The following is a 23,857-nucleotide window of genomic DNA, read 5'->3' on the forward strand; positions in this document are numbered from 1 at the left end:
AGGATAATAAAAGATTAGGCTATTATTTTACTCCTCATTGAAAATGTTTTTAAAAAGGTACTTAAAACAGGTCTATTATACAATGAATTATAGGCCTATAATTAAAATGATTAATTAACACTGCAGTCATCAATGAAAATTAAGAGCAGGTTTATTTCACGCTCCGACTTTCAAAAACAACTCGTTTAACACGAAATACATTTCTTCTCATTTTTTACACTATGTTCGGGCCACAAGAGAAATAACTGTGAAATAACTCACAGGGGGGTCCTGCAGATTTGCGATACGCCACTGAATGGAAGAATTTTTGATTAAAGTTGTTATTTTTGTTTTCTGGACCTTGACTGTGTCAGTTGTGTTGCTATCTATGCAGGGTCAGAAAGCTCCAGGATTTCATCAAAAATATCTTAATTTGTGTAATGAAGATAAACAAAGGTCTTATTGGTTTGGAACAACATGAGGGTGAGTAACTAATGACAGAATTTTCATTTTTTGGTGAACTATGCCTTTAAGTAATGAACAGGTTTAGTTTTAGTTCTAGTTAACTATAACAAACCTGTTACGTTTTATAAAAATGGTTTGTTTTTGTTTGTTGAACTGTTTTTAATCCCTGGTTTAAATGATATCTACTCAGTACATCAGTTGTTTTCCATGTCCGATTTCTGAATGCCACAGTTTCACTGTCAAAATGTGAAAAAACACAAATGTGAAACTCATTTATTGCCTCATAAATCAACCAGATTTCAGTTTCCTGTTTTGCCTGGTGGGTCGCGAGACCGTTCTGAGTGGGCCGCAGAGTGTGCGGCCAAAGAAACGACATCAACAACAAAAAACGTAATTGTAAATGCTTTTCTGATGCGAGACTTATTTTAAAAGACGTTCATGAAAGCTGTCGACACTTCTGTCAGATGCAGTTTAAGTAAAGAGTGCCCGAGAAAAAGGCGCTGTCCCGATTCAGTAGGCCTGTCTGCGGTCAGATGAGATGTTGACAGGTTTAATGTCAGTGTCATTATTCTATCGTTATTTTTGTAAGTCTCTCACCTCAGAAAAGTGAACTATCCTGTTCTGCCAGATGTTATACCGTGCTCGTAGCGCGCACTCTTCAATAGCACGCGCAAACGCAATGCCACGCTGTATATCAGTTCACTAAAGCGCAGAAACTACGAGCATGCAACGCGTGAAATAAAAGTACAGTACCAATAAATCACATAACTGGTACTGCGTGTGGTAGCTGGGAAGGATTTGCATGAAGGTATGATATTCATTCTGTTCAGGAGTTTCCACGGTTCATTAACAGTTCATATTAGTATTGTATATTCACCATGGTAACTGTTGTTTCCACAACCCAAAAGTACAAAAATAACCCAAAAAAGTTATTTTCACTTTGTGTCATTTTGTACATGTTTAAATGAATGTGGTGGCTCATACCAACTAACTGTATTAACAAAAATTTGTTTGGGACTGCTATTTAATAGCCTTACCTTATAGGCTGTTATTCAGTATTATTCAGTTTTAACAGTCTTAACTTAATTTTTGTGAAATAAATTTGCTTTTTGTTTTTTAACAAATTATATATATATATATATACTCAATCGATCTATCTATCTATCTCTCTATATATCTATATATATATACACATATATTTATAAGTGGGTCGCGGCTTGATGACCATGGGAAAACGTGGGTCCCAAGGCCAAACCAGTTGAGAACCACTGATCTAGATGACACAATATTGGGTCAGTTCACGCAGGGGTGTGTTTGGGAAGAAACAGCCACAACCAGGCACAAATACACACACACACACACACACACACACACACACACACACATACACACTTACTTTCCCCTTTGGCAGATACATTTTCAGTAGCTTTCATCTCCACTTTCCTTTTTTTCTCACCTAGTTATTCCACTTCCTTCCTTCCGTAGAGATTGAGATATCTTACTTCTTTGATATCAGATCTCTCTCTCTCTCCGGCTCTCACTCGCCCTCCTTTGATATGTAATTTAGAGAAACAGAATAATGTATTCCATTTTACTCCATTCAGAGCAGCAAAACAGTAATTTAGTACACATCACACACAGCACTTAGGCACTATGAGTGTGTGTGTGTGTGTGTAAGACAAGGGAGAGAGCAGAAGGTCAGGGAAAACAGAGAGGTAACCGGGAAAAGGTTTATCTGCTGATGCACAGTAAAGCATAACGAAATGTTTGAAGAGCGTTGCTAAGATACTGTCAAATCAGTCCAATCAGAATCTGATCCTCCAACCAGACAAAAAAACGATCCTTAAAGCTGAAGTGCTTCAGTTTTCCTTCCAAGGAGATAAGGAGAAGTAAATCAACAATCGTCTATGAATCATTTTATCAGGATACACAGCTAATTTTCAATGTCTGGCAATATAGAAAGATGGGTTTTTAGGTTTAGATTACTTTTCTCTGGCAAGTCTATACTTATGACAAGCTGATTTTGAGTGCATGTAATTTTCTATACACACTCAGTGGACCCCAGAACAGCCCAGATCCTTCACATGACATGGATTTAACAAGATGCAGGAAACCTTCTTGGTGCATGTTGACATGATCGCATCATGCAGATTTGCTGCAGATTTGTCCGTTTGTGTGTGAGGAGAATGAACGAGGGAGAGAGAGAGAGATGAGAAGATGGATCCTTCTTCCCTTACATGTTTTTGAGCAGTAGAGTCAACAAAACACATCAGACCATGTGCTCTCATGCAAATATGAGGTCATATTTGCAGAGAAAATCAGAAGCAGGCAAACAGGATGACTCTCACAGGCTCATTTACTCACTCTATCCCAGCTGCAGCATACACACTGCGCATCCCCACTCGCTCAAATTCTGTCACTTCAACATAGAAATCCATGGGCAAACTCAAACAACTGAATCAAAACAAATAAAAAAGATAGTAGAGTTTTAAAAAATAATTGTAGACCAACATTCTGCATTTTTCTCATTTAATTTGACTTATTTTTATTTTTTTTGTAAGATGTAAAAATGTTAGGTAACGCTTTAGTATAGGGACCAATTCTCATTATTAACTAATTGCTTATTAGCATGCCTATTATTAACATATTGGCTGTTTATTAATACTTATAAAGCACATATTCTGCAAGACCATATTTTACATCCCTAATCCGACCCAATATCTAAACTTAACAACAACCTTATTAACTATTAATAAGCAGCAAATTAGGAGTTTATTGAGGCAGTTTATTGGTGTGTTAATAGCAAGAATTGGAAAACCTTTGCCGCTTATTTCGATCTCTTAAAATGAATGCTGTTCGTCTGATAGGGCTGTGATGGTGGCAGATTTTTACCACCGCGGTGGTAATGGATCTACTACCGCTGGTGGTATGGAGGACCAAACCTGTAAAAACAATAAATAAATAAATACGCAAATAAATAAATACGCAAATAAATCCACAAAATAATACATAAATAAATAAATGTGCGAGAAAATAAATACATAAATAAATATATAAATCCAAATATTCCTGTATAAATAAATATTTCAAACGTTTATTCATTTTTGAATGTAGTTCAGTATTTATTTTTCCTCAGCTCAGCATGCTAATGAGGGGGTGTCTATCAAGCATCAGAGAAGGCGGTCTTTATGCCACCATTGGTTGATCGTTATAAAAGTTCTGCGTTCGATTGTTTGCCTGTGCATTGCCCGTTAAAGTGCATATTGCAGGTTAAAATTTTCAAATGAATATATAACCTTGTATGAAAATATCATGTCAACAGTCATTGCAGTCGAACAGTTTGCGGGAGTTTGTAGATCCATCATGGCGGAAAGAAGGTCGACTGCCCAGTTGCTCCGCGAGGCATTGAGTCGTTTAGAAAATTGTAAGAGCGAATTTTTTGTGTAAATTGAGTTTTGTGTGTCATAGAGTTATTTTGTGAATTTAACTATTGTAATATCTCGTGTTTGTATAGCAGATACAGCACACACTTCGGCTCCAACTTTAAATTCTGAAACTAGGCCAACGACAGGTGGTGACGTTAGGTATACACCGGGAAATGATTTTGTTTAGGTTTATTTGACAACTGTAACTCAGATTTGTTTAAAATGATCGAATGCTGTTGATATGTATGGTACGTCCCAATTCGCCTATTATACAATGCCCTAAACAGTATGCATCCTTTTTGTGTAGAAAATGTACATATTTTTGGTTTGTAGCAGATTAGGAACGGTTTAGAACATACTACACCTAAACCTACCCCTTACAGGACACTTTCTGACCTCAATTTAGGTCCCCACCATGACACGAGTCCCCATGAGTCTGCGTGTATTCAGGTCTGAACCCATGTGCTACAGATCGCCTATATGCACTTCAGACAGGAGTATAGACCTCTCCAGGCCAGCAGACATGAGTGTGTTCAGGGCAGAGATCATTTATTACTCTGAGCTAAATACTTGTATGTATAAATACATAGTATATTAAAGATTTGAAAACCATCTGAATAATTGTGTTTTCTTCAATTACAAGTTGCCTATATTTAGGTAGGTCACAACTACCTGTAAGTCACTTTTTGATGCCATTGGTATAAGACAATCAGTACTGGCAGCATACAGACAAGTTGTCCGCTGAACCTATGGTGTCCTAAGCAGCCCTTACCTGCATGTGTTGTGTCAGACATTAGAAGACAGTTTACAGAGGAAGGTTTTGATTGGCCCCATTTTGTTGACCATCAATAAAAAATAATCACAATCACAAATTGTTTTACAATATAAAAACTTGTTTATGAAGTTTACATTAGATATATATCAAGCATATCTGCATTTATGGTTAATTCAATTCAGTTTTATTTATACAGCACTAAATCATAACAAATGTTATTTCATAGCACTGTTAATATCCAACTAAAAACACAACATTGCAGCTGTTAATTAACAAATATATATATATATATATATATACACAGTTATAGATGCACAGAAAAATATACCATCTGACCCATTTAAAAACATTTAACAATCTTTCAGTCTGGGTATCACACTAATGTGTTGTTGAAGTGTGTTAAATCGTGAATGCTGTGCTAGATACACGCCAACAGCCTGATCTTGTTGATCCTCTGGAGGGATCTGGAGAGAGGAGCAGGTGTAGTGGAAGACATGACAGTGCTGCGTTCTCGTGGAGCCTGTGGTGACCTGCAGTATTCCTCTCTCAGACGGGAGCAGCAAACACATGTTTAGATCACATTCACTGCTGACCATGCTTCTCCACTCGGCCTCCATCACATCTGCATCTCCTGCAGTCCAGCAGAGATGGTTCATAACAGCTGGCCTCCACTGCTTCAGATCTTCACACTCCCATCATCCAAAGCCTTATAAACACATCGCATGACAAAAAAATGACCAATTAGCTGTGCAAACAATGTTACTAAACTCACTAGACTTGATGGTTATAATATTAGCAAACTGAGGTTAACTTACCAGCTATGCCTTCCGATATGCTAACGTTTTTACACGGTTTTTAAAAATATAACGATAATTGCTAATGCTTACAAGCTAGCTGCAGTGCTTTACAACAACTTATATACATCTCGTTGTGTCTCATTATTTAAATAATTATGTTCACTGATATGGTAGTTAGCAAATTTTAAAAAACAAGTCTTACGGTGCACAGTTGACATTTTCGTGGAGCAGCATCTCTGACGGATCAGTGAGCATCATGTCTCCGCCGGCGGCCGAACACAGGCGGACCGGGACCCGATGAAGCTGCTGTGCGCACCGAAGGAACCGCACCGAGTCTCACTAGACTCTAGCTTCGGCATCCCATGTTGAACTGCATCATATCGCCGGGATGATAATCTTCCGGTATAAAGTGATCGCACCACCTCGTTGTTTGAAGCAGATGCATCAGTGAAGTCCCGTCTCTTCAGCGGCACAAACGCACCGAGGCCCGGAAGACACCGTTCTTGTTAGGAAACCTGTGGACTCGATGTCCTGAGAGGCTGGAGTTTGTGCAACCTCCACAAACACTACAATTTACCATGACGATGATAAATTGAAATGAAAATAACTACCGAAAACACACTGACTCGCGCCCGCTCCACTGAACACCAGCAGCGCGCGGCACACGACTCCCTCTCGTGACGTAATATGACGCGATGTTGAAAAAAATCGCTTTTTGAGAACACTGTCAAGGAATGCGTCACTTTTTCTTATAAATTTGTGCCCTCACGCCTTGTAAAACATTTTCAAACCCTGCAATAACGGTTCATATGATATTTTCATACAAGGTTATATATTCATTTGAAAATTTTAACCTGCAATAGCAATATGCACTTTAATGGGCATTGCGCAGGCAAACAATCGAACGCAGAACTTTTATAATGATCAACCAATGGTGGCATAAAGACCGCCTTCTCTGATGCTTGATAGACACCCCCTCATTAGCATGCTGAGCTGAGGAAAAATAAATACTGAACTACATTCAAAAATGAATAAACGTTAAAAATCAACTTTCAGTTTAGCATTTCCTTAAGCATTTTTTATTTCCCCAACATTTGTTTAATTTATTTAATTATTTATCTCCTTGATCGACACATTTAATTATTTATATATTTATTTATGCAGGAATACGTTGATTAATTAATTTATTTATGTATAATTTTGTGAATTTATGTATTTATTTATTTATTTGCGTATTTATTTATTTATTGTTTTTGCAGGTTTGGTCCTCCATAGGTGGCGCGGTGTTGTGTATATTTATATATATATATATATATAATTCTGAAACGCAAAAATAAATAAATGAGGCTCAATCATCTATTAACAAACGTGCGTGTTTATTTTAGCACTTCCGTCAGTGAACACTCAGCCTGCAAAACACTCTAATAAATATTTTTAAAAAACACAGTTAAATAGGAAAGTAGCCTTAAATAAGAAAGTTAAATACACCCTGTCTACCTCATGCGAGCGGCACGGCGAGAACCCCTTATAATCAGTGATGCGGTCTACACTAGATGCGGCAAGATACACAACGACAAATCCCTCACAGTAAACTGCCTCGTCCTATTTATGACATAATGTCTGACACAAAGTTCAAATGTCCAGTGTAGACAGACTCAACCTGTTGTGCTGCGACGCGACGTCTGGTTTATACACGGTTCACTGTTCCCCCATCAAGCAAGCGGGCGCGTTAACTCCTCGTCTGCACGCGCTCTCTGTGGAATAGGAATCGCGGCATATGTTGCCACATTACTTGTTAGCATCTTCCATTTACCGCTGTCTCGTTCGTATTTGGCCAGTTTGGAGAAAACCTCACCAATACAAACCTGACCAGCCGGGCGTTTGTGATCACGTGAACTTGAAGACATTTATACAAATGCGGATGGGTGACATGAATTGAAATTATTCCAGATCGGCGACGTAGTATTTGGTTTCCCAACAAGGTCCATCGCTCATCACGAAATAAATTTGCTGAATGCAGAATACTGTTTTCCTGCGCTCAAACCTGAAAGGAAACGCCGTGTAAGGCGTTTGAGGTAATTTGTGAATTAGCTTAGATTTATAGTCTAAATAAAACAATTTGCAACTGTTACTATTATTACACTTGTATACAAAACTTTGTATTATGCTTGTTATAGAGTGTGTGACGTCACGTGCACTACCGCCGGTGGCAATAGACAACCGCGGTGACAACCAACCATCGCGGTGATGCGGTTGTCACGGCGACCGTCACAGCCCTATCGTCTGAACTATCTATTCATCAAAGAATCCAAGCACACCTGCATGCACACACACACACACACACACACACACACACACACACAAAGAGAGTCACAGTTTGACAATGCATCTGTTAGTATCAGATAGTTTAAAACAAATACTGGAACGCAAACTGGAATTTCGAGCCAAATCGTGCAGCCCAAGCCATCAGAACCGAACCAAAATTCGTGGTTAAAAAACTGAGGTATGAATTGAACCATTTGCTAACTGCATTGTTGCATCCAAAAAAAAAAAAAATTATATATATATATATATATATATATATACACACACGCCCACGCCCACGCCCACACACACACACACACAGTTGGTACTACATAATTACAAAACTCATTAAACAACAATAATCCTGGCATATCAGACCTGCAGTTCCCTCCAGTGACCCAGTGATTTATCACCCCACCAGGCACTGCCAGGATGCATATGCAAACGATTTAGTTCATTAAACAGACTTGACGTAATGCTTGACGTGCAGCTGTAGGCGAGTGTGTGAATATTGCGTCTGCCTCACAGACGTGCTTCTGCTTTACTTGGCTCCGAGACCTCGGGTGACATTATTGTCATGGTGGAATAGTTTCCATGGTCGCGCCTTGAAAGAGAGAACATCCAGGGACTTATTAAAACCGTAAATATTTAAGGCAAGGCCTTTTGAAAGCGTGTGTGTCCACTGCAGAGGGACAAACTCCACATTATTTAGTGCAGTGGGAACGGAGGGGGAACTGTTTGGAGCGATATCACACAGAACAAAAGCAGCGTCACAAATACACACGCACACAAAAGTCTTTTTCTTTGCTTTCTCAAGGACGATTGTGACATCTTCTCTGCACATCTTTCCTTTTCTCTGTCTCACCTCAGTAAACTTACTACTGCAGAGTGTTACAGAAATAGGAGGTGTATTACGCAGTGAGAAAAATACACACACACCCACACTCACAGTCCACACACAGTAATCTGACCTCTACAACACAAATATTAGCAGTTAATATTTGACATGGCAAACGCTTACAGGATAATAGGTGTTTAAATAACACTTAGGGTGGATGATTGTGACACATCAAACAATTCCTCACACACTACGTAGTTCACAGTCCAGTGTCTTATGTAAATATATGAGTTTGGACACAGCTTCGGTGGAAAAGGCTCAGTGAAAACATACTTCAATATTAAATATTTAATTTTATTGAAATGTTCTGTAATACTTTTTAATTCCAGTGATCTTGTTGCACATATTAATTAATTACATATTTACACCACCATTCAAACGTTAGGGGTCGTTAAGATTTCTTTTATGTTTCTGAAAGTCTCTTATGCTCACCAAGGCTGCATTAATTTGATAAAAAAATACAGAAAAAAAACTAACATTGTGAAATATAATTACAATTAAAAATAACTCTTTATTTGAATAGATTTTAAAAAGTAGTTTATATTTAGTTAACTTTTTTCATAGAAAGTTATTTGAAACAGAGTAATTCCATTTATAATGCTACAAAAGATTTCTCTCTTTTGATCAATTTATTGCATCCTTGTTGAATAAAAATACAAATTTCTTTAAAGTAATATAGAATCTTACTGACCCCAAACTTTTGAACAGTTTAGCATAATTATGTGTATTTAATCACATTTGAATGGGCAGAAATTCTCATCACATAACTCTGCAAAACAACAAACAATACAAACTCTGGTGTTGTATTGACAAACTGCATGTTGCTTATGTGTTGAACAGATGGTCACTTCCTGTCTGATTTGACAGTTTGTGGTCAGAATGACGCACCTGACTGACTGAATTAGGGCTGTTGCGATTCGTCGATTTTAGTCGACTATTCGATTTTTTAAAATCCTTGACTTAATTTTACTCGCGTCGACTAACTGGCAAAATACCGGAAGTGGCGCATTTCACGGACGAGAATCCATAAAACACATTATTAGACTGTTTTCCAAGGCTGCGTGATATATTAAACCCATTTAAAAATCATTAAGCATAATTGTGAATTCACAAACGCTACAATTTAATTAAATAATTATATGCGATGCAGTTCTAACAGAGTATATGCGCTTTAATTATTTACATGCGTGTAGGTCAAGTACGTGCGTCACACAGCGGCTCCGTTCACAGTAGTTCCACAGAAACTTATCATTTACATGTGTGGAGCGTATCAAACTCCATCTCTGCGTGATGTTGTGAGTTTGGGTTTATTATAACGTTCATCTGGGAACGCAATGTGCGCCATTTCATCAGTTTTGTAAGGTAAATCATTTATAAATCTACACAAACACAGGAGAATACATCACGGTTTACACGTTTTGATGTCCACATATTCATTTAATTACAGTGGCTATAGTATTTCTGTTCTAAAGAAACGGACAAATATTAAAGATTAAGTGGACATTTGAATTAAATGGTGCTTGGGCAATATTAAACAAGGATTAGATCGCACAGTAATGTGTAAAAACAATCGTCAGGCCGTTGGCGCCCCCTGCAGGCCTTTGTCGTAATGTGTAATCTACATTAGCTCTGTTGTTTATAATATATTATGTCTTTTAACAGTTTTGTTCAATAAAACCATATTATTTCTTGCTTTTGGTACTTTATTTGAACTAATTATTATTAATTAGTCGCTATTATATATGTATTTTAAGTCATTTTAAAGGCTGTTGTTCACTTACATCTATTTTTATTACCACAAAAAAACTTTTTATTATAATTATATGGCCCTATGAAATCCATTTTATTTCCAAATAATTCAGTTTTTTTCCATTTTCATTTTTCTATACTCTGTTTTAATGCTTAAATTAAATTTTATTAATCAAAAAGCCTGTCTAATTAATTGAGTTTTAGAGTTTTATCTTTACCAAATTCTGTTTTCCATTATTTTCTGATATTTCTAATAACCAAAAGCATCTCCAATTAATTTATTTTATTTAAAAATAAAATGTTTTTTGTTTTTTTCAGAAACACTGCACGTTTACATTTTTCTCCTAAATAAATTCTGGTAAATACTCCTTTAAAAAGTGTTTTTTGATTATAATTGTATTATTAGTAGACTAGAACGTGGATATGTTGTCATTCTTACACTATAATACTGAACTTTGATTTCAGTGATTTGGACTATGAGATAGACACTTGCTTCTTGCACTCTATCTTGCACTTTACTTTTGTTTTAAAAAAAGGATTTCATAGAAATTTTCATTTGGTTTAATAAAATATAGTTTAATAAAATATTCTTAAGTAAAATTGTCGATTTTTTGTTGTTGCGGGAAATTAATCGTTTAGATTAATTGATTAATCGATAAATTTGTCGATAGATTAATCAAAATAAAAATAGTCATTAATGTGTTTCTCATTATTTTAAATACTTTTTGATCTAAAAGCTTTTCATTTAAAATAGTTTTTAGACTAATATACAGTAAGTTATGCATGACAGCCTGTGCATGAATTTCTCGACAAAACTAAAATATAATACACACACACAGACAGATAGATAGATTGTGCTACAATGTGAAAAACACTAATAACATAGAACAAAATAGGTATGTCCAAACGTTTGACTGCTAACGTACGTTAGTACAGTGTGTCCAAATGCTGCTTAATCTTCACAATTACGAAACCAAAGACGGAAAACAGCTGAAAACAGAGCAGACCACATCCTGCTTTAAGAAGAAGAGTTCAGCTCTTTCATTCTTACTCCGATTACAACCAGTTTCCCCTCAACTCTTTGCTTTAACAAGTTTGTGCATTTTCAAGTAACACATGTTCTTAGTTATAAGAGTTAGAAGATCACATTCTTGTGAAGGTGATAGTTGTGAGTCTGACGCTGTGTGTGCGTGCGTGCGTGTGTGTGTGTGTGAAGTTAGGTCATGACTGTGACTCTGTAATTGACACACTCTTATCTTTTAATTGAAAATGTTGATTCTATTGGTTTGCTTCAAACACAGCTGAGAAAAAATACCTCTCCGGTAATTAATCTGAGGGCTGGAAATAAACACATTTCACGGATCAATGTTTACATTTCACTCCCTGCCACACACGCATTTCACTCAGCAAAAAGCACACACACACACGCCACGATACGACTGTCAGTTACTCTAAAGTCAAACAGCCAAACACCAACCCTCACAGTTACCATAACATTTCATAACCTCCATTTCAAAATGTTCATTTGGTTCAGTTACAGGCATAAAATGTATCTATAAAACAAAAGCAAACTCACTTTAAAGGAAGCGATTATAACTAAGGAGACACTCACCCCTCGAGACGCACATCCGGTAAGGATCGGTTGAGTGCAATCATCTCGCTGGCCATCAGGTTAAACTGGTTTATCTTAAACATTTCCTTCATCCTCTCCTGTTGGTCTTTAGCGATGACAACTGGCTTTCCCATCTCCCCTGGGCCGTCATGAGGCCTTTGAACCACAGCTGGAACACAAAACACACAAGGAGTCAAGACTGTTCCCTTGGCTTTTGATTGAGTACATATGGGCGTTTCTCCAACTATGGCCACTTTGAGCCCTGTGGACTTTTAGAAAATAAACCCATCACGCTCTCACTAGTTTATTTAATCTGTCCAAATGTGGATATACACACATCCCAAGAGAATTCTGTTATGTTTGGCATTTTAAAATGAAAAACCACAACACCACAGTAGCATTTCCACCACATCTCAAATGTATTCTGTGATGAGAATGAAATCTTTCTAAGGCTAATTAAATAAACACAATAATACTGTCACACTTTTTGCAAAACCGGAAAAGGCACAATAAAAATGTCCTGTTCCAAAGGGATATTTATGTTTATTTTTACATATCACATTTCATATTCATCCCAGTCATGCTCTTCAGTGACACTGTGCTCTCCTTGTCAAAAAAGCGCTAAAATTGTTCAGAATGGTGAAAATGCCACCACAAATGTGTGAAATACCGAAAAGAATTTGTGGCCTAGATGTCTGTGCACAATTGCTCATTGTGCCATGTGTGTGTGTTTTTGTGGATTTTGTGTGGGTAGATAAGCACTGAGCTTTGATCATTAATAACTCAAAAAGCATGCTTTCGTGAGATTAAGGTCAGATTTGCAACAGTGTGAGAGATTACATCTGCTCTAAGAGGCAAACTGCCTTGTGCCGCGCACTTGCGTACGCTGTGTGTGTATGTACGAGTGAACCGCATGCATGTTGAGCGGGCAGGATTTAGCTGTTCGGACTGAGCGCATTACAAGGCAACTTTGTCCTGTTTCCCTGCTCAGCAAAATCCAATGACTTTCCTCAGGGATTCTGAGGGTAAAAATCATATAATCATCGCTATAGACACAAGCACAAGCAGCAGAAAATGTGCTTTATTAATGTGGTGAGCAGATTATTTTAGGGTTATTGTTCTATGAGATGACGGCTAAACTAAAGCAGCCCTCCAGTGACCAAACCAAAGTGACCTGATCAGGGGATAGAGAGGTCAGTTAGTGACAAAGGAAAGCTTTGTGAAACAATATGCTTTCTCTGCATCACCATCCACATACTTTTTCTCTGTGACTGTTCCTTTCGAATTCTAGATCTTCTTTCTGCTCCGTTTTATAGTCTCTAAAGCAGCGGTTCTCAACTGGTTTTGCTTTTAGATTCATATTTTACCTTTACATTGAGACTAATCACAATACTAAAACTGTTTAACATATAAAGATAAACTAAAAACATCCTTAAAATCGAATATTGCTCAAGATTTCTCCATTCTTTCTCTAAAATAAACTGCCCAGCTGGAATGTGGTTAAAACTAAACTCTAAAACTATGAGATTATATGTCTACACTCTTTTCTTCTCCCACAGATATACACACAGTTCAATACCTGCCCGTATTTCACAATATAACACTATCAGACACACACATCCAGTGGAAATAGTCTTCTCACTTTTGTGTGTGTGTGTGTGTGTGTGTGTGTGTGTGTGTGTGTGTGTTGTTGAGTGCTTCCTGTATTAGCTGTATGTGTGTTTGGAGTTATTTAGCTACAATATACTTTAGGGACAAAACTGTCCCCAGAGGTTAGATAAATCTGACAAAACCTCTTTTGGGAGCATCCAGGGATGTCTTGAAATTGGAAATAAAAGGTTCATACAGTAAATAATAGGGTTGGGAATCGAGAAACAGTTTTTATTTAGAGCCATTTTCAATAACCAAAGAAGAATACTGGTCATGTCGACTTGAAATAAAGAACAGGATCTGTTACTGTGTTATGATGCAGCTAACTTAAGCTTCATGCTACCTGAATCGTTATAATTAGTGAAAAATTAACACTTGCCAAAGTAAGAATCAGCATTGGCGAGTATGTGTATCAGTGTCAGTTGCCAGTTGGCGGGTAAAACTTTTACGAAATATAACAATGCAATGTAGTGAGAACACGCTGTTTCTGACATAAATGAATAAAACAATCATTTCCGAAGACAAGATCATCGTGATTAGCTGTTCTGTCATAAACGACAAGAGCGAATCAAATAATAGAATACAAACGGGCTGATAAAGTCAGAGCAGTGTGATGGCCAGCTTGTCCCTAGACACGGTTCTAATAACTTTTACCTGAAAAGATATTGCTGCTTCATTTCGGAAGATTAACTTTTCCCTTATTTATTCTTCATAACCCGAGAATGTGGCGACACATACCTGGGGTTACACCGGCTAAACGGTGCAGTGAAGTAGGCTACGTTTGGCTGTACTCAAACACCGAGCCGCTTAGACAGTGCACCAGTAGCGCTTCAACGGACGAAAACACACACAATTATGTCAAAATACGCGGTTTTGGCGAGTAACCTCGCTAAGTTATAAAGTCTTAAATGACCGTAAAAAGTTTCAAGAAAATAGGATGTGTGTCAGATCCGCGTCATGTGCATCAGCTTTTAAAGAGACAGCACTGCTTTTAAAGTAAAACCTGCTGAAGTCTGTTAGTGATGTAAATCAAAGAACAAAAGAAAAAGAGAAATCACTCGACTGCTCTAGTCGCTGATTAACTTTTGTAGCTTGAATAAAGATTAATCTGTATAGTTTATGCATATACAATTTATTGTTTATGTGAAGATTGTTTTAAAATCACTTAATATTTCAGAGCCTATTAAATGTTAAAAATAATGGCTTTCAATTATACTGTAATGTTGAATGCCTATAATCTCGGCATGGATGAAAGAACATCACCTCCAGCTCAACCTGGCAAAGACTGAGCTTCTTGTCTTCCCTGCCACTCCGACTCTACAGCATGATTTCACCATCCAGCTAAGTACTTCTACAATTACCCCATCATCTTCGGTCAGAAATCTTGGTGTAATCTTTGATGACCAGCTGATCTTCAAAGAGCGCATTGCAAAGACTGCTCGATCTTGCAGGTTTGCACTACACAACATCAGAAAGATCAGGCCCTTTCTGACAGAGCATGCTGCACAACTTCATGTCCAGGCCCTTGTCATTTCTAGGCTGGACTATTGCAATGCTCTTCTGGCTGGACTTCCATCAAACACAATCAAGCCTCTACAAATGATTCAGAATGCAGCGGCACGACTGGTCTTCAACGAGCCCAAAAGAGCTCATGTTACACCTCTCTTTATCTCCTTGCACTGGCTACCGGTTGCAGCTCGCATCAAGTTCAAGTCATTGATGCTTGCATATAGAACAACCACAGGCTCAGCACCCGCCTACTTCCACTCACTATTACAAATCTGCATCCCCTCCAGAAGTCTGAGATCTGCTAGTGAGCGACGCCTTGTGGTACCATCACAGAGAGGCTCAAAATCACTCTCCAGAACATTCTCGTTCACCATTCCTGGCTGGTGGAATGATCTTCCCACCCCTATCCGGAATGCTGTCAATCTTCAAGCAACATCTGAAAACTCATCTCTTTCGACACTACTTGACTTCATCCTAAACTTAATAAAAAATAAATAAAAATAAAACTCTGAAACTGAGAAACCTGAAACCTTAAAACTGTGTCTGCTCAAACTACTACTGATAGTGCAGGCGTGCAGGTCACGTTGTTTGTATTGACGGAAGTTAGAGGAGGGGGTTTCAGGAGTGATGATATTACTGCGCCAAGGTCGAAGTGCTGCGAAGTGCTCTTCCACCATACATTATAGTAATCATTTTTTATCCGCTTAGAAAATCGCTACGTTTTATTTTGTCTCACCATACTTACTCATGTAACCGTCTTTAAATAGGGAAAACATGGAAGTGTTTGCTGGCTTCTAAATTCATCCCTGTTTGGATCCTAAGGAATGAATGGTGCTAAGCTAAACGTTAGCATAGTGGCGCCGCGCGCTAGAGCGATTGAGTGCACGCACTGAGACGGGAGAGGTACGTATCGAGGGAAGAACATATTGGAATATGGAAAAATAAATGAATTTTTTCTTTAATAAATGAAATCATCATTTAAAAACTGCATTTTGTATTTACTTGCATTATCTTTGTGTAATATTAAAATTTGTTTGATGATCTGAATCTTTTAAGTGTGACAAATATGCAAAAAAAAAAAAATTTATAAAATACGGGAACAGAGCAGAAACCTTTTCACAACACTGCATATATACATATATATATATATATATATATACATATACATATACACACACATATATATATACTGTATATATATATATATATATATATATATATATATATATACACATACATACATATATATATATTTTAGGGGTGTCAACGTTAACGCGTTAACGCATGCGATTAATAAAAAAATTTTAACGCGTTAATATTTTTTTAACGCAAATTAATCGTTTGATAAGGTTTGACCCCAACTTCTTCCCGTCATCGCAGCGCAGAAGGTTATCTATCATTGTGTGATGAGGGTGCAGCGAACCAGTGATGCCAGGGTAACGGCACAAGTGGGCTATTTTGAAAATACAGTCACGGGAAAAATTACAGAGCCGTGGGTTGCGGTTTTTTGGGCTACTTTTATAATGTACCGCGGCCCCCAAAGTGTATATAGACAAATAAAAATTAAAATAGATCCTTTTACTAATGTGTATTATACTTGGAATGTATACCTGGCAACTTAAGAACAGAGAGGCGGTTAACATCACAAACAACGTGAGTTTCAGCAGAGCACATGTTAAGGCTTTTACACAGCAGAAATAAACATGACAACAGCCACTATAGATTATATAAGATAATAAACACACGATTACGATAGATCTGTATGTGATTTCTTTAGTTGAATGTGCACATCTGAAATGCTCATTTGTGCAGCGATATAAAAGGCTATAAATAGCATATTTTAACAACAGTAAACGACCAAATTCCACATGTGCTCATAAAAGGAAGTTATTACAAACACTCGATGGTGGTTTGAAGTGAGTTCTGAGTAAAAGTGCATTATTAATCTCATAAATTGTCTTATGAGCATGATGTAAAGCATGATGCTAATGTTAGCTTTAATGCATCTGCAGAACAGGTCCAAATCTTCTTCATAATGCATTTTGTCATAACAGTTCACGTAAGGTCGCAAGAAAATGTTTTGTTGTATTTATTTAGAAATGCTTTTGATAATAGTTGGGTAAATGTATACTGGGATTGAAGCGATGTGGCTTGGTAAACGTTTCATTGCCAGGCTGATAATGGCTGAATAAAAACAAAAGAATAATGATAAAATAATAATAAGGATTATGTCTCATATCTGGCGGAAGTGTGAAAGGTTCTGTTTCCTTAAACTAGTTTGTCATGCATTTCTTTTTCAACACATTTACAGGTAAATCCTAGTATTTTACATTTACATTTACATTTATGCATTTAGCAGACGCTTTTATCCAAAGCGACTTACATTGCATTCAAGTTACAGTTTTTACATTTTATCAGCTCTTGCTTTCCCTGGGAATCGAACCCATGATCTTGGCGTTGCTAGCACCATGCTCTACTATTTGAGCTACAGGAAAGCTCACAATTTTAAATGTGTGATTAATCATGATTTATCACAGTCCACGACTGTGATTAACGCGATTAAATTTTTTAATCGATTGACAGCACTAATATATATATATATATGTATTAGGGGTGGAACGATACATGTATTCGTACCGAACCGTCACGATACAGACATCTCCGTTCGGTGCATGAGGCCTTACAACGAATACAGGCAATTCACCCTCAATCCAGAAGAGGGCACCCGCAGTAATGCAACGCTGTTTGATAACAGCAGAAGAACAGCTGAATGCCAATGCCATTGCTGCGCCCCAATTCGCCTACTTATACTATACCCTAAAAGTATGTACTCTTTTTGTGAAGAAAAAGTACATACTTTTGAGTATGTAGCAGAATTGTAGGCAAGCTTTGGGACATACTACTTCGTCATAGTGGAGTCTTTGACGGACGCTCTGTTGCTTAGTTACGTGCATCCTGTAACTGTTAAAACTGCACTGTTAATCATCTTGTCACAGTTAACATCATCCACATTTAGTTTAATTGATTTCCATATTGGAGCGAAATAAAGAAGCACATCGCGGGTCTTTCATGCTGAGAACTCTCCTCATGTGTTTGCATAATGATGTTAATGACCAAACGTATCATTATAAAAGTTCACAGTGTTGCTGCAGATGAAATATAACGTGGATAACATTAAAAAAATTTTCTCATCAGGTTAGACATTGATTATTTATCACTCAAATCCCTTTCTCTACCTGTCCGTTCATCACGCATATCTGCCATGTTTGTAGTTTTTTAAAACTTTTTATGCGTGTTTGTAGTTCTCGTCCACAGCGCAATGTGTTGTGGGCAATTTTAGCCGTTAGAGTGTGCATCGATCTGCACTTCAAATTCTAACCAGAAGTAGTAGACCATCCGGGAATCTTTGGCATACTTTTTTAAACATACTATAGCTGCGTCCCAAATCGCGTACTTATGCACTATTTATGATGTTTTGTAGTATAAATAGTGCGAGTAGTGCGTTCACACTGAAAATTCCAAAAAGAAAAAGTGCACTTTAAACACCCGGATGGTGCACTTAAATAACCGAAAAAATGAAGTGAGGAATGTTGGACACTTCATGCACTCAACTGTCGCAGCTTTAAATATGTCGGGTGGGGGGTGGGGGCTATCAGACTCCGATTATTAATGACAAAATAACCTTATATAATTCATACACTACATGGTTGAGTGCATAGTGCATAAGTACATAGTGTATAAGTGCATAGTGTATACTGTGTCATTTGGGACGCAGCTTATGATTTGGGACATACTAATTCTATTTTCGAATACTGTTTAGAACGGATAGTATGCAAATTGGGACGCAGCACATGAGTTGCGCACTTGCAAACAAAGCCCCCTAGAGAGTGACTATGTGCTGATTCTGAATACGTCTCTCGCACAGACCGACAAGGGAGTATACTTTAAAGGCTTGCGCACTCAACTGTTTGCGAAATGGAGCTTTGTGCTCATATATCCTACCTCTCTCATTCGGCACAAATCCAAATATTCCATAATATTTCCATATTTGCGATGTAACGTATCTGAATGCTAAACTACAATTTATTATGTAAATTATAGGCTTTGTACTTCAGTCGCGTTCCAACGGTGACACAGAGGCGGGCGCGCTGATGTTTCTTTCACTGTATTTTATTTTGATAAAGTACCAACTGTGCTGTCAAGTTAGAAATGCTGGAACTGATATGTTTTGTGTGTGTGTGTGTGTGTGTGTGTGCTCTGGCGCGATCACTTCAACTGTTTTCTTATACCAGCAGAATCAGAAAGCAGAAAAATAAAGAAAATAAGATGTCGCTTTCTGCCGTTTGAGTTTCATTTCCGTGAACAAATTAAGCGTTTCACAAAAATTAACTGAAACTCAGCATATATGGGCTACGTTATGTGTCGCACTGTTTTTTCCCTTGTTTATCTGTAAACTAAATCAAATATATTTCAATAATTTATTCCTTGTATGTATTAGGGATGGGTCACGATTTTCGAATATTCGATTAGTTGATTTAATAATAGAATATCGAATATGCTGCGCAATTCTTTTTGTACAATAATTCTCCATGTTTTCGGTGCTGATGTGTTGCGTTTATGTAACCAAAGGGTTGAGCTGCCAATAACACACCTAAAAGCTGTCATAGACAACAGAAGAACACCACATTGTCTCACGCGCACAGGATTTAGCGCAGGATTTAACCGTCAAAACTTTTTCTCAGGCGGCTGATTTCCTTAATCTAGCGCTAGCAGTAGCTTGACTGTGACAAAACGAACTCGGGCCGAAGGTAGATACACACAACTACACCGAGTGCGGAGCTTTCAACCGAAATCGGCCCATAGAGAAAAAGCCGTCTGTCAGCCAGAAGTGTTTTGTAGAGTCAGCACGGCTCTGGCCCATTATCTTCTCACCGATGCCGAGACAGTGTCGCATTTCAGCTGGAATCGGCCCGAATGTACTTGCTATCTGGGATGTTCATGTTTATTTTTGATGTCCTAGCCTTATGAGCAGTTGATTTATGCTAATCGATGGACTATTATGTTAATAAGTGCCATACATTCGGTTATGATTATATTAATATGTTTCAGCATGTTACAATCATTATATAGCTTGAGTTAAGATAGCCTATTCCCTAATGAATTAATCAGTTTGTTAACATACAGGCTGAAAGCGTGAATGGTCTCTCTCTCCCTCTCTCTCTCTGTTTATGGGCGTGTAGTGTACTGTAGCCTATGCGTGCATGCGGGGGAGGGGTGCGATTTTCGAATATTATTTTTGCCTAAAATGCCCATCCCTAGTATGTATGTACTGCAGATTTTATATATATATAACATAATGTAATAATATTTAGTATTTTCACATCTAGGTGGAAATTTTTTTTATTTGTACTACTGTCTGTTCAAAATAAATGAAAAGAAATAGTAGATTTGTTTGTTTTTTTCCCTGTTGTACCAAAATCGTATCGAAGCGTGACCCCTGAACCGAGGTACGTACCGAACCGTGACATCTGTTTACCGTTCCACGCCTAATATTATATATATGAGCAATATCACACTCGTAGCAGGCTGTTTATCAGCAGCAGCCGTAGGTAATCAAAGCATGCCGATGTACAGCCATATCACACAGCTATGAGTGTGATATTGCATTTATATAACAGTTTGACCCCATGAGTGTGTAAATACATAAGAAACAACAACAGAGTGTCTTTAAAAAAAACCTTTTGTGCGAACTACTTACTTCCGCCACGGATTCAAAACTGTGGAATTTACCATGGTCACTCTGACTTCAGTAAAATTATTACAATTATTGTTACAACTATAAAAAATAACACTAAATAACAGATATATTCCAAAATCCAAATTTTTAAGAAAGAGATACCCTATTTATTCTTTATTTATTATGGGATTTATTAACTGTGGACAATATTTCATCAGGAAAACATTTCAAAAGTAAAAATCCCAAAATGTGTCTGTAAATAGAAGTGCTAGGACATATTTATTATTAAAAACTACGTGATAACTATGTTATACAATAAAACTGTGTGTATGCGTGTACTCACTGTCTCTCCCTGGCAGTCCTCGCTCTTTTTTGTCATCACATTTGTTGCATTCGCTGAAGTAGAGGAGGATGAACATGTCTAGCATCACCCACACCAGAGAGGTGGCCAGCACCACCTTACAGTACGCAAACTTCCTCATCTTCACACCTGAAACACACACAAACACACACAGGGTGTTACACACAAACACAGGTACAAGCGAACACTTGAGAAGCTGCCAGCGATATTTTACACCTACAACCAGAAACCAGACACTGTGGGTTAAACCATACAGAAGTTCATCACACCATACTGTAGGCCAGCTGTAGTTTTAAACACCATACTCAAGAAACTCATATATTACATCTATACAAGCCTCAAAGTTGTGAGTAATAGCTTACCGTAGATATGCCTGCTACCTGAAAAAAGTTACAAACACAGACACTTTATCATCTTCACACCAAAATAAAGCACTACAGCTTTTCCAAAGAGACCTTAGAGTTGACATATTCTCACATCCTTTCTCCTGAAGTCCAGAGATAAAGTAATGGCTTCTTGCACCAAAAAAGCCTCTTTGGCCCTTGGAAATAAATATTGTAGAACAGCTTTAAGAAATGGTTTTGCTACTGTATCTTTAGGACATATTTAAATGATCTCTGTTATGATTGGCTGAACTCTTTGCATGTGAAACAAGGATCAACATCACAGCCAAATTACTAAACACTAAACAGCATTCAATGTAATCACATACCACATAAACGTATGTTAATGTATTCATGACAACAAAATCATGAATGATCTATCTTTGCAGTTTAATTTCCATAAAGGGTCTTGACGGACTGACTGGGAAGCTCTGCGTTGTGAACATGAGTATTTCTCCATAGTACATCAAGCTTTTTTATATCTAAAGAGCAAAAAAAATCAATTTTTCCGAGATTTTCCGTGACCTCTGTTAGGTGCAAACATCTCAAGCAATGAAAGGTGAATACTAATAAGACATCTGACTCTGGTAGTCTCACTATACCACATTAGCAGATGATTTGGAGTGATTATTCCAAAAAATGCTCAAACAGTACCTCAGATTTGACCTTTCAACTAACGGAGGGTGAAAATTCCATTCTTTAACAGGCTTCCTTTAATCCAGCCATCTGCCTTCATTAATGAACTGGAAATGAATCTTTTATTAGCTAACTAGGAATGCAATGAGAAAAGAGGAGAGATGAGGAAGACATGAAAGGGAAGGAAGGATGATGTTCCTATGGGAGGTGAGCAGTGCGTGTGATACGCTTTGATAAAGGAGAGGTCATTATAACGTAATTACACTGCATCACGGATCACACGCTGAGGCTCCAGTGAATCGCTATGAAATCAGACAAGCCCTAAAAATTCAAAACCAATTTGTAGAACATAATCCTTCACTACAAATACTTCATTCACCCAGAACCCAGAGAGTAAACGTGTTGGTAAAAGTAGGTGATATAAACTACTATCCTATGACGGTTCCATTAAGGGATAGTTCACCCAAAAATGAATATCATTCCAAATCTGTATGACATTCTTCTGTGGAAGACAAGATATGATACTTTGAAGGTTTTCGTCATCTGGGTTTAAAATAACACTATACATTGAATGGACAAAAATACCACTGGCATTTTCAAAATATCTTCTTTTGTCATCCACAGAAGAATGAACGTTTAGGTTTGAAAAAAAGTTTATGTATTCCAGTCCATTACAGGCTCTTTGAGCAGGAGGCTGCCCAGCACGCTGCAGTTGACAAAAACAAACCTGAAAGCCTCTCCTCTGTGACTCCGTCTCTCTCTCCAGAAAGCCATACCAAACTTCTGTCATTGTCCCTGTTCAACTGTACCTATAGAGTTCTTTGAAGTGTGTTTGTGTGTGTCTCTTTGTGCTCCGCATAAGGGAAAGAGGGAATCTGCTTAGACTGCCATTTTTGAAGGGAAAAGCAAGCCATCAAAAGACAAAAAGAAACACAGGCCACTGTCATTCCGTCACTCTTCCTTATTTTCTGACCCACCCAGACATCAGCGCTAGAATAACACACTTTTATATGATTCACCATCTCTCAAAAACCCTTTTACTGTAGGAAACAGTGCCATGTGTGGTATGTGTCCCCATGACTTGCTACTGATATAATTAATCAATTCAATTAATTCATGCTAATAAGCAACTATTTCATAGTGAGAATTGGTCCCTATATTAAAGTGTTACCATATTTTTATATATGTTTCTCTTATGCTCATCAGGGCTGCCTTTTATTTTGAAATATCATTACTATTTAAAATAACGTCTTTTCTATTTTTTTATTTAAAAAAATAATTTATTCTTGTGATGGCAAAGCTGCATTTTCAGCATCATTACTCCAGTCTTCAGTGTCACGTGATACTTCATAAATCAATAATGTGCTGATTTGGCACTCAAGAACCATTTCTTATTATTTTCAATGTTTCAAAACAATTGTGTCTTGCTTAATATTTTTTGTGGAAACCGTGAGACTTTTTTTTCCACAATAAATAGAAAATTAAAAAGAACAGAATTTATTTGAAACAAAAAAATTTCTACCAATATAAAAGTCACTTTTGATCCATTTAAAGCATCCTTGCTGAATTAAAGTATT

At 37.4% G+C, this 23,857-nt stretch overlaps 1 protein-coding gene across 1 annotated transcript in view; it reads right to left on the reverse strand.

The window, feature by feature from the left end:
* The window catches only part of galnt1 (UDP-N-acetyl-alpha-D-galactosamine:polypeptide N-acetylgalactosaminyltransferase 1), a 125,860-nt gene that overhangs the window by 45,040 nt on the left and 56,963 nt on the right, over positions 1–23,857 (reverse strand). Inside the window, exons 3-4 of the mRNA XM_058745891.1 lie at positions 21,244–21,390; positions 12,005–12,173 (exon numbers count right to left, since the gene is read on the reverse strand). Of these exons, the coding sequence (XP_058601874.1) occupies positions 12,005–12,173; positions 21,244–21,382 (308 nt within the window). The 5' untranslated portion in view covers positions 21,383–21,390. The remainder of the gene's footprint in view (positions 1–12,004; positions 12,174–21,243; positions 21,391–23,857) is intronic.

The sequence above is a fragment of the Onychostoma macrolepis genome, chromosome 16, assembly GCF_012432095.1.
Source record: "Onychostoma macrolepis isolate SWU-2019 chromosome 16, ASM1243209v1, whole genome shotgun sequence".
In the NCBI taxonomy this organism is placed as follows: Eukaryota; Metazoa; Chordata; class Actinopteri; order Cypriniformes; family Cyprinidae; genus Onychostoma; species Onychostoma macrolepis.